Below are 12,992 nucleotides of genomic sequence, written 5' to 3'. Positions count from 1 at the left end.
ACCCCGTCAGAATTTTAAACGTTTCTATGAGGTCCCCTCTCATTCTTCTGAACTCCAGTGAATACAAGCCCAGTTGATCGAGTCTTTCTTGATATTTCAGTCCCGCCATCCCGGGAATCAGTCTGGTGAACCTTCGCTGCACTCCCTCAATAGCAAGAATGTCCTTCCTCATGTTAGGAGACCAAAACTGTACACAATACTCCAGGTGTGGCCTCACCAAGGCCCTGTACAACTGTAGCAACACCTCCCTGCCCCTGTACTCAAATCCCCTCGCTATGAAGGCCAACATGCCATTTGCTTTCTTAACCGCTTGCTGTACCTGCATGCCAACCTTCAATGACTGATGTACCATGACACCCAGGTCTCTTTGCACCTCCCCTTTTCCTAATCTGTCACCATTCAGATAATAGTCTGTCTCTCTGTTTTTACCACCAAAGTGGATAACCTCACATTTATCCACATTATACTTCATCTGCCATGCATTTGCCCACTCACTTAACCTATCCAAGTCGCTCTGCAGCCTCATAGCATCCTCCTCGCAGCTCACACTGCCACCCAACTTGGTGTCATCCGCAAATTTGGAGATACTACATTTAATCCCCTCGTCTAAATCATTAATGTACAGTGTAAACAGCTGGGGCCCCAGCACAGAACCTTGTCGTACCCCACTAGTCACTGCCTGCCATTCTGAAAAGTCCCCATTTACTCCTACTCTTTGCTTCCTGTCTGACAACCAGTTCTCAATCCATGTCAGCACACTACCCCCAATCCCATGTGCTTTAACTTTGCACATTAATCTCTTGTGTGGGACCTTGGCGAAAGCCTTCTGAAAGTCCAAATATACCACATCAACTGGTTCTCCTTTGTCCACTCTACTGGAAACATCCTCAAAAAATTCCAGAAGATTTGTCAAGCATGATTTCCCTTTCACAAATCCATGCTGACTTGGACCTATCATGTCACCTCTTTCCAAATGCACTGCTATGACATCCTTAATAATTGATTCCATCATTTTACCTACTACCGATGTCAGGCTGACCGGTCTATAATTCCCTGCTATCTCTCTCCCTCCTTTTTTAAAAAGTGGGGTTACATTGGCTACCCTCCACTCCATAGGAACTGATCCAGAGTCAATGGAATGTTGGAAAATGACTGTCAATGCATCCACTATTTCCAAGGCCATCTCCTTAAGTACTCTGGGATGCAGTCCATCAGGCCCTGGGGATTTATCGGCCTTCAATCCCATCAATTTCCCCAACACAATTTCCCGATTAATAAGGATTTCCCTCAGTTCCTTCTCCTTACTAGACCCTCCGACCCCTTTTATATCCGGAAGGTTGTTTGTGTCCTCCTTAGTGAATACCGAACCAAATCAATTGGTCCGCCATTTCTTTGTTCCCCGTTATGACTTCCCCTGATTCTGACTGCAGGGGACCTACGTTTGTCTTTACTAACCTTTTTCTCTTTACATATCTATAGAAACTTTTGCAATCCGTCTTAATGTTCCCTGCAAGCTTCTTCTCGTACTCCATTTTCCCTGCCCTAATCAAACCCTTTGTCCTCCTCTGCTGAGTTCTAAATTTCTCCCAGTCCCCGGGTTCGCTGCTATTTCTGGCCAATTTGTATGCCACTTCCTTGGCTTTAATACTATCCCTGATTTCCCTTGATAGCCACGGTTGAGCCACCTTCCCTTTTTTATTTTTACGCCAGACAGGAATGTACAATTGTTGTCATTCATCCATGTGGTCTCTAAATGTCTGCCATTGCCCATCCACAGTCAACCCCTTAAGTATCATTCGCCAATCTATCCTAGCCAATTCACACCTCATACCTTCAAAGTTAGCCTTCTTTAAGTTCTGGACCATGGTCTCTGAATTAACTGTTTCATTCTCCATCCTAATGCAGAATTCCACCATATTATGGTCACTCTTCCCCAAGGGGCCTTGCACAACGAGATTGCTAATTAATCCTCTCTCACTACACAACACCCAGTCTAAGGTGGCCTCCCCGCTAGTTGGTTCCTCGACATATTGGTCTAAAAAACCATCCCTTATGCACTCCAGGAAATCCTCCTCCACCGTATTGCTTCCAGCTTGGTTAACCCAATCTATGTGCATATTAAAGTCACCCATTATAACTGCTGCACCTTTATTGCATGCACTCCTAATTTCATGTTTGATGCCCTCCCCAACATCACTACTACTGTTTGGAGGTCTGTACACAACTCCCACTAACGTTTTTTGCCCTTTGGTGTTCTGCAGCTCTACCCATATAGATTCCACATCATCCAAGCTAATGTCCTTCCGAACTATTGCCTTAATTTCCTCCTTAACCAGCAATGCTACCACACCTCCTTTTCCTTTTATTCTATCTTTCCTGAATGTGTATATGTGGACAGATGACTGACCGGGCATTCGGTGCATATGTGGACAGATTACTGACCCGGGGACTGGGTGTATATTGTGAACAAATTATTGACCGGGCATTCGGTGTATATGTGGACAGATTACTTACCCGGGGACTGGGTGTATATGTGGACAGAATACTGACCTGGGGACTGGGGGTATATGTGGTCAGATTACTGACCTGGGGACTTGGTGTATATGTGGACAGAATACTGACCCGGGAACTTGGTGTTTATGTGGACAGAATACTGATCCGGGGACTGGGTGTATATGTGGACATATTACTGAACCGGGGACTGGGTGTACATGTGGGCAGATTACTGACCCGGTGACTGGGTGTATATTGTGGATAGATTACTGACCAGGCATTCGGTGTATGTGTGGACAGATTACTGACCCGGAGAATGGGTTTATATGTGGACAGATTACTGACCCGGAGACTGGGTGTATATGTGGACAGATTACTGACCCGGGAACTGGGTGTATATGCGGACAGATTACTGATCCGGGGACTGGGTGTACATTATGGGCAGATTACTGACCGGGCATTCGGTGTATGTGTGGACAGATTACTGACCCGGAGACTGGGTGTATATGTGGACAGATTACTGACCCGGTGACTGGGTGTACATATGGACAGAATACTGACCTGGGGACTGGGTGTATATGTGGACAGATTAGTGACCCGGGGACTGGGTGTATATGTGGACAGATTACTGATCCGGGGACTGGGTGTACATTATGGGCAGATTACTGACCGGGCATTCGGTGTATGTGTGGACAGATTACTGACCCGGAGACTGGGTGTATATGTGGACAGATTACTGACCCGGTGACTGGGTGTACATATGGACAGAATACTGACCTGGGGACTGGGGGTATATGTGGTCAGATTACTGACCTGGGGACTTGGTGTATATGTGGACAGAATACTGACCCGGGAACTTGGTGTTTATGTGGACAGAATACTGATCCGGGGACTGGGTGTATATGTGGACATATTACTGAACCGGGGACTGGGTGTATATGCGGACAGATTACTGATCCGGGGACTGGGTGTACATTATGGGCAGATTACTGACCGGGCATTCGGTGTATGTGTGGACAGATTACTGACCCGGAGACTGGGTGTATATGTGGACAGATTACTGACCCGGTGACTGGGTGTACATATGGACAGAATACTGACCTGGGGACTGGGTGTATATGTGGACAGATTAGTGACCCGGGGACTGGGTGTATATGTGGACAGAATACTAACCCGGCGACTGGGTGCACATATGGACAGATTACTGACCTGGGGACTGGGTGTATATGTGGACAGAATACTGACCTGGGGTCTGGGTGAAAATTGTGGACAGATTACTGAACCGGTGACTGGGGCTATATGTGGACAGATGACTGACCCGGGGACTGGGTGTCTATTGTGGACAGATGACTGACCGGGCATTCGGTATATATGTGGACAGATTACTGACCCGGGGACTGGGTGTATATGTGGACAGATTACTGACCCGGGGACTGAGAGTATATGTGGTCAGATTACTGACCCGGACACTGGGTGTACATGTGGACAGATTACTGACCCGGGGATTGGGTGCATATGTGGACAGATTACTGACACGGGAACTTGGTGTATATGCGGAGAGATTACTGATCCGGGGACTGGGTGTATATGTGGACAGATTACTGACCTGGGGACTGGGTGTATATGTGGACAGATTACTGACCCGGGGACTGGGTGTATATGTGGACAGATGACTGACCCGGGGACTGGGTGTATATTGTGGACAGATGACTGACCGGGCATTCGGTGTGTATTGTGGACAGATTATGACCCGAGTCTGGGTGGATATGTGGCCAGATTATTAACCCAGAGACTGGGTGTATATGTGGGTCGATTACTAACCCGGGGACTGGGTGTAAATGTGGACAGAATACTGAACTGGGGACTGGGTGTATATTGTGGACAGATTACTGAACTGGGGACTGGGTGTAAATGTGGGCAGATTACTGACCCGAGACTGGGTGTATATTTGGACAGATTACTGACCGGGCATTCGGTGTATATGTGAACAGATTAGTGACCCGGGGTCTGGGTGTATATGTGGCTAGATTATGACCCTGAGATTGGGTGTTTTTGTGGACAGATTACAGAATCGGGGACTGGGTGTATATGTGGACAGATTACTGACCCGGGGACTGGGTGTATATGTGGACAGATTACTGACCCGGGGACTGGTTTTATATTGTGGCCAGATTACTGACCCGGGGACTGGGCGTATATGTGGACAGATTACTGACCCGGGGACTGGTTTTATATTGTGGCCAGATTACTGACCCGGGGTCTGGGTGTATATTGTGGCCAGATTACTGACCCGGGGACTGGGTGTATATGTGGACAGATTACTGACCCGGGACTGGGTGTATATTGTGGACAGATTACTGACCGGGCATTCGGTGTGTATGTGGACAGATTAGTGATTCGGGGACTGGGTGGAAATGTGGACAGATTACAGAATCGGGGACTGGGTGTATATGCGGACAGATTACTGATCTGGGGACTGGGGGTATATGTGGACAGTTTACTGACCCGGGGATTAGCTGTATATGTGGCCAGATTGTTAACCCAGAGACTGGGTGCATATGTGGATCGATTACTAACCCGGGGACTGGGTGTATATTGTGGACAGATTATGACCAGAGTCTGGGTGGATATGTGGCCAGATTATGAACCCAGAGACTGGGTGTATATGTGGATCGATTACGAACCCGGGGATGGGTGCATATGTGGACAGATTACTGACCCAGACACTGGGTTTTTATGTGGACAGATTACTGACCCGGTGACTGGGTGTAAATGTGGACAGATTATGAACCCAGAGACTGGGTGTATATGTGGATCGATTATGAACCCGGGGACTGGGTTTTTATGTGGACAGATTACTGACCCGGTGACTGGTGTAAATGTGGACAGAATACTGACCTGGGGACTGGGTGTATATGTGGACAGATTACTGACCTGGGGACTGGGTGTATATGTGGACAGAATACTGACCTGGGGTCTGGGTGAAAATTGTGGACAGATTACTGAACCGGTGACTGGGGCTATATGTGGACAGATGACTGACCCGGGGACTGGGTGTCTATTGTGGACAGATGACTGACCGGGCATTCGGTGTATATGTGGACAGATTACTGACCCGGGGACTGGGTGTATGTGTGGACAGATTACTGACCCGGGAACTGGCTGTATATGTGGAGAGATTACTGATGCGGGGACAAGGTGCATATTGTGGACAGATTACTGACCGGGCATTCGGTGTATATGTGGACAGGTAAGTGACCCGGGGACTGGGTGTACATGTGGCAAGATTACTGACCCAGAGACTGGGTGTATATGTGGACAGATTACTGACCCGGGAACTGGGTGTATATGTGGACAAATGACTGACCGGGCATTCGGTGTATATGTGGACAGATTACTGTCCCGGAGACTGGGTTTATATGTGGACAGATTTCTGACCCGGGGACTGGGTGTATATGTGGACAGAATACTGACCTGGGGTCTGGGTGAAAATTGTGGACAGATTACTGAAACGGTGACTGGGTGTATATGTGGACAGATGACTGACCCGGGGACTGGGTGGATATTGTGGACAGATGACTGACCGGGTATTTGGTGTATATGTGGACAGATTACTGACCCGGAGACTGGGTGTATATGTGGACAGATTACTGACCCGGAGTCTGGGTGTACATGTGGACAGATTACTGACCCGGAGACTGGGTGTATAGGTGGACAGATTACTGACCCGGGGACTGGGTGTATAGGTGGACAGATTACTGACCCGGTGACTGGGTGTAAATGTGGATAGAATACTGAACTGGGGACTGAGTGTATATTGTGGACAGATTACTGAACTGGGGACTGGGTGTAAATGTGGGCAGATTACTGACCCGAGACTGGGTGTATATTTGGACAAGTTACTGACCGGGCATTCGGTGTTTTTGTGAACAGGTTAGTGACCCGGGGTCTGGGTGTATATGTGGCTAGATTATGACCCTGAGATTGGGTGTTTTTGTGGACAGATTACAGAATCGGGGACTGGGTGTATATGTGGACAGATTACTGACCCGGGGACTGGGTGTATATGTGGACAGATTACTGACCCGGGGACTGGGTGTATATGTGGACAGATAATTGACCCGGGGACTGGTGTATATGTGGACAGATTACTGACCCGGGGACTGGGTGTATATGTGGACAGATTACTGACCCGGGGACTGGGTGTATATGTGGACAGATTACTGACCCGGGGACTGGTTTTATATTGTGGCCAGATTACTGACCCAGGGACTGGGTGTATATGTGGACAGATTACTGACCCGGTGACTGGGTGTACATGTGGACAGATTACTGACCCGGGGACTGGGTGTGCATGTGGACAGAATACTGACCCGGGGACTGGGTGTACATGTGGACAGATTACTGACCCGGGGACTGGGTGTACATGTGGACAGATTACTGACCCGGGGTCTGGGTGTGTATGTGGACAGATTACTCATCCGGGGACTGGGTGTATATGTGGACAGATTACTGACCCGGGGACTGGGTGTGTATGTGGACAGATCACTGACCCGGGGACTGGGTGTACATGTGGACAGATTACTGACCCGGGGACTGGGTGTATATGTGGACAGATTACTGACCTGGGGACTGGGTGTATATGTGGACAGATTACTGACCCGGTGACTGGGTGTAAATGTGGACAGATTATGAACCCAGAGACTGGGTGTATATGTGGATCGATTATGAACCCGGGGACTGGGTTTTTATGTGGACAGATTACTGACCCGGTGACTGGTGTAAATGTGGACAGAATACTGACCTGGGGACTGGGTGTATATGTGGACAGATTACTGACCTGGGGACTGGGTGTATATGTGGACAGAATACTGACCTGGGGTCTGGGTGAAAATTGTGGACAGATTACTGAACCGGTGACTGGGGCTATATGTGGACAGATGACTGACCCGGGGACTGGGTGTCTATTGTGGACAGATGACTGACCGGGCATTCGGTGTATATGTGGACAGATTACTGACCCGGGGACTGGGTGTATGTGTGGACAGATTACTGACCCGGGAACTGGCTGTATATGTGGAGAGATTACTGATGCGGGGACAAGGTGCATATTGTGGACAGATTACTGACCGGGCATTCGGTGTATATGTGGACAGGTAAGTGACCCGGGGACTGGGTGTACATGTGGCAAGATTACTGACCCAGAGACTGGGTGTATATGTGGACAGATTACTGACCCGGGAACTGGGTGTATATGTGGACAAATGACTGACCGGGCATTCGGTGTATATGTGGACAGATTACTGACCCGGAGACTGGGTTTATATGTGGACAGATTTCTGACCCGGGGACTGGGTGTATATGTGGACAGAATACTGACCTGGGGTCTGGGTGAAAATTGTGGACAGATTACTGAAACGGTGACTGGGTGTATATGTGGACAGATGACTGACCCGGGGACTGGGTGGATATTGTGGACAGATGACTGACCGGGTATTTGGTGTATATGTGGACAGATTACTGACCCGGAGACTGGGTGTATATGTGGACAGATTACTGACCCGGAGTCTGGGTGTACATGTGGACAGATTACTGACCCGGAGACTGGGTGTATAGGTGGACAGATTACTGACCCGGGGACTGGGTGTAAATGTGGATAGAATACTGAACTGGGGACTGGGCGTATATTGTGGACAGATTACTGAACTGGGGACTGGGTGTAAATGTGGGCAGATTACTGATCCGAGACTGGGTGTATATTTGGACAGATTACTGACCGGGCATTCGGTGTTTTTGTGAACAGGTTAGTGACCCGGGATCTGGGTGTATATGTGGCTAGATTATGACCCTGAGATTGGGTGTTTTTGTGGACAGATTACAGAACCGGGGACTGGGTGTATATGTGGACAGATTACTGACCCGGGGACTGGGTGTATATGTGGACAGATTACTGACCCGGGGACTGGGTGTATATGTGGACAGATTACTGACCCGGGGACTGGTTTTATATTGTGGCCAGATTACTGACCCAGGGACTGGGTGTATATGTGGACAGATTACTGACCCGGTGACTGGGTGTACATGTGGACAGATTACTGACCCGGGGACTGGGTGTGCATGTGGACAGAATACTGACCCGGGGACTGGGTGTACATGTGGACAGATTACTGACCCGGGGACTGGGTGTACATGTGGACAGATTACTGACCCGGGGTCTGGGTGTGTATGTGGACAGATTACTCATCCGGGGACTGGGTGTATATGTGGACAGATTACTGACCCGGGGACTGGGTGTGTATGTGGACAGATCACTGAGCCGGGGACTGGGTGTACATGTGGACAGATTAATGACCCGGGGACTGGGTGTATATGTGGACAGATTACTGACCTGGGGACTGGGTGTATATGTGGACAGATTACTGACCCGGGGACTGGGTGTATATGTGGACAGATTACTGATCCGGGGACTGGTTGTATATTGTGGCCAGATTACTGACCCAGGGACTGGGTGTCTATGTGGACAGATTACTGACCCGGGGACTGGTTGTATATTGTGGCCAGATTACTGACCCAGGGACTGGGTGTCTATGTGGACAGGTTACTGACCCGGGGACTGGCTGTATATTGTGGACAGATTCCTGACCGGGCATTCGGTGGATGTGTGGACAGATTACTGACCCGGAGACTGGGTTTATATGTGGACAGATTACTGACCTGGGGTCTGGGTGAAAATTGCGGACAGATTACTGAACCGGTGACTGGGTGGATATGTGGACAGATTACTGACCCGGGGACTGGGTGTATCTGTGGACAGATTACTGACCCTGAGACTGGATGTATATGTGGATCGATTACTGACCCGGGAACTGGGTGTATATGTGGACAGATGACTGACCGGGCATTCGGTGTATATGTGTACAGATTACTGACCCGGGGACTGGGTGTATATGTGGACAGTTGACTGACCCGGGGACTGGGTGTATAATGAGGACAGACTCCTGACCGGGCATTCGGTGTATGTGTGGACAGATTACTGACCCGGAGACTGGGTGTATATGTGGACAGATTACTGACCTGGGGACTGGGTTTATATGTGGACAGATTACTGACACGGGGACTGGGTGTATATGTGGACAGATTACTGACCCTGGGACTGGGTGTATATGTGGACAGATTACTGACCCGGGGACTGGTTTTATATTGTGGCCAGATTACTGACCCAGGGACTGGGTGTATATGTGGACAGATTACTGACCCGGAGACTGGGTGTACATGTGGACAGATTACTGACCCGGGGACTGGGTGTACATGTGGACAGAATACTGACCCGGGGACTGGGTGTACATGTGGACAGATTACTGACCCGGGGACTGGGTGTACATGTGGACAGATTACTGACCCGGGGACTGGGTGTGTATGTGGACAGATTACTGACCCGGGGACTGGTTGTATATTGTGGCCAGATTACTGACCCAGGGACTGGGTGTCTATGTGGACAGATTACTGACCCGGGGACTGGTTGTATATTGTGGACAGATTACTGACCCAAGGACTGGGTGTATACGTGGACAGATTACTGACCCGGGGACTGGGTGTATATTGTGGACAGATTACTGACATGGGGACTGGGTGTCTATTGTGGTCAGATTACTGACCTGGGGACTGGGTGTATATTGTGGTCAGATTACTGACCCGGGAACTGGGTGTATATGTGGACAGATTACTGACCCGGGAACTGGGTGTTTTTGTGGACAGATTACTGAGCCGTTGGGCCCGGTGTTGCGCCCACCCACCGCTCGGTTCCCCTCCCCCAGGCCGCGGGCCTCACTACCTTTCTTGGCCTTGTCGCTCGGGATGTTCTGGGCCCGGAGCCGCTGGTCCAGGATGTAGAGCATCTCTCCGCCCAGGTTAATGAAGAGTAGAGGTAGTGTCCGCAGCGACATGTCGCGGCCGGGAGAATCTGGGCCTGGCCGGACCCGCGCTCCGCTCGCTGTTGCCTTGACGCTTCCGTTGCCAGGTGAGTGACGCAATCGCACTTGCACCACTCAGCGTCGCCCTCACTGCCTGGTGTGTTTAAAGGTGTTTAATTAAAGGGATGGAGAGCTGAGCTATTTGTGTGCCGCCGACCATAAATCTCACCTTGCTGCTGGTCACAATGGGCTTGACAGAGCAAGGTCTTGGCCTTGACCCTGGACCAAGACCTAACTCTGTCATAGAAACATAGAAAATAGGTGCAGGAGTAGGTCATTCGCCCCTTCGAGCCTGCATCACCATTCAATAAGATCATGGCTGATCATTCCCTCAGTACCCCGTTCCTGCTTTCTCTCCATACCCTTTGATCCCCTTAGCCGTAAGGGCCATATCTAACTCCCTTTTAAATATATCCAATGAACTGGCATCAACAACTCTCTGCGGCAGGGAATTCCACAGGTTAACAACTCTATGAGTGAAGAAGTTTCTCCTCATCTCAGTCCTAAATGGCCAACCCCTTATTCTAAGACTGTGTCCACTGGTTCTGGACTTCCCCAACATCGGGAACATTCTTCTCACATCTAACCTGTCCCATCCCGTCAGAATCTTATATGTTTCTATGAGATCCCCTCTCATCCTTCTAAACTCCAATGTAGAAAGGCCCAGTTGATCCAGTTTCTCCTCATATGTCAGTCCTGCCATCCCGGGAATCAGTCTGGTGAACCTTCGCTGCACTCCCTCAATAGCAAGAATGTCCTTCCTCAGATTAGGAGACCAAAACTCAACACAATATTCCAGGTGAGGCCTCACCAAGGCCCTGTACAACTGCAGTAAGACCTTCCTACTCTTATACTCAAATTCCCTAGCTATGAAGGCCAACACATCATTTGCCTTCTTCCCCGCCAACTTTCAACGAATGATGAACCATGACACCCAGGTCTCATTGCACCTCCCCTTTTCCTAATCTGCCACCATTCATATAATATTCTGTCTTCGTGTTTTTGCCCCCAAAGTGGATAACCTCACATTTATCCACGTTATACTGCATCTGCCATGCATTTGCCCACTCACCTAACCTGTCCAAATCACCCTGAAGCCTCTTACATAGAAAACATAGCAAATAGGTGCAGGAGTAGGCCATTCGGCCCTTCTAGCCTGCACCGCCATTCAATGAGTTCATGGCTGAACATGCAATTTCAGTACCCCATTCCTGCTTTCTCGCCATACCCCTTGATCCCCCTAGTAGTAAGGACTTCATCTAACTCCTTTTTGAATATATTTAGTGAATTAGCGTACGCCTCACAGCTCACACCGCCACCCAGCTTCGTGTCATCTGCAAACTTGGAGATATTACACTCAATTCCTTCATCCAAATCATTGATGTATTTTGTAAAGAGCTGGGGTCCCAGCACTGAGCCCTGCAGCACTCCACTAGTCACTGCCTGCCATTCTGAAAAGGACCCGTTTATCCCGACTCTCTGCTTCCTGTCTGCCAACCAGCTCTCTATCCACGTCAGTATAATACCCTCAATACCATGTGCTTTGATTTTGCACACCAATCTCTTGTGTGGGACCTTGTCAAAAGCCTTTTGAAAGTCTAAATACACCACATCCACTGGTTCCCCCTAGTCCACTCTACTCGTTACATCCTCAAAAAATTCCAGAAGATTTGTCAAGCATGATTTCCCCTTCATAAATCCATTCTGACTTGGACCAATCCTGTCACTGCTTTCCAAATGCGCTGCTATTTCATCTTTAATAATTGATTCCAACATTTTCCCCACTACTGATGTCAGGCTAACCGGTCTATAATTACCCGCTTTCTCTCTTTCTCCCTTTTTAAAAAGTGGTGTTACATTAACTACCCTCCAGTCCATAGGAACTGACCCAGAGTCGTTAGACTGTTGAAAAATGATCACCAATGCATCCACTATTTCTAGGTCCACTTCCTTAAGTACTCTGGGATGCAGACTATCAGGCCCCGGGGATTTATCAGCCTTCAATCCCATCAATTTCCCTAACACAATTTCCCGTCTGATAAGGATATTTTTCAGTTCCTCCTTCTCACTAGACCCTTGGTCGCCTAGTACTTCCGGAAGGTTATTTGTGTCTTCCTTCGTGAAGACAGAACCAAAATATTTGTTCAATTGGTCTGCCATTTCTTTGTTCCCTGTCATAAATTCACCTGAAACTGACTGCAAGGACCTGACTGCAAGAAGACGTTCGTCTTCACTAATCTTTTTCTCTTCACATATCTATAGAAGCTTTTGCAGTCAGTTTTCATGTTCCCGGCAAGCTTCTTCTCGTACTCTATTTTCCCCCTCTTAATTAAAGCATTTGTCCTCCTCTGCTGAATTCTAAATTTCTCCCAATCCTCAGGTTTGCTGCTTTTTCTGGCCAATTTATATGCCTCTTCCTTGGATTTAACACTGTCCTAAATTTCTTGTTTGCCACGGTTGAGCCACCTTCCCCGTTTTATTATTACTCCAGACTGGGATGTACAATTGCTGAAGTTCATCCATGTGTGG

The 12,992-nt window shown here is 48.8% G+C and overlaps 1 protein-coding gene across 1 annotated transcript in view; it reads right to left on the bottom strand.

The window, feature by feature from the left end:
- The window catches only part of oscp1b (organic solute carrier partner 1b), a 97,432-nt gene extending 86,909 nt beyond the window's left edge, over positions 1-10,523 (bottom strand). The window contains exon 1 of the mRNA XM_070899243.1: positions 10,325-10,523. Coding sequence (XP_070755344.1) covers positions 10,325-10,436 — 112 coding nt within the window. The 5' untranslated portion in view covers positions 10,437-10,523. The remainder of the gene's footprint in view (positions 1-10,324) is intronic.
- Positions 10,524-12,992: the final 2,469 nt, after the last annotated feature.

The sequence above is a fragment of the Pristiophorus japonicus genome, chromosome 14 (genome assembly GCF_044704955.1).
Source record: "Pristiophorus japonicus isolate sPriJap1 chromosome 14, sPriJap1.hap1, whole genome shotgun sequence".
Taxonomy (NCBI): Eukaryota; Metazoa; Chordata; class Chondrichthyes; family Pristiophoridae; genus Pristiophorus; species Pristiophorus japonicus.
Note: the sequence above shows the minus strand (reverse complement) of the source record. Positions and strands in the feature narration are given on the sequence as shown.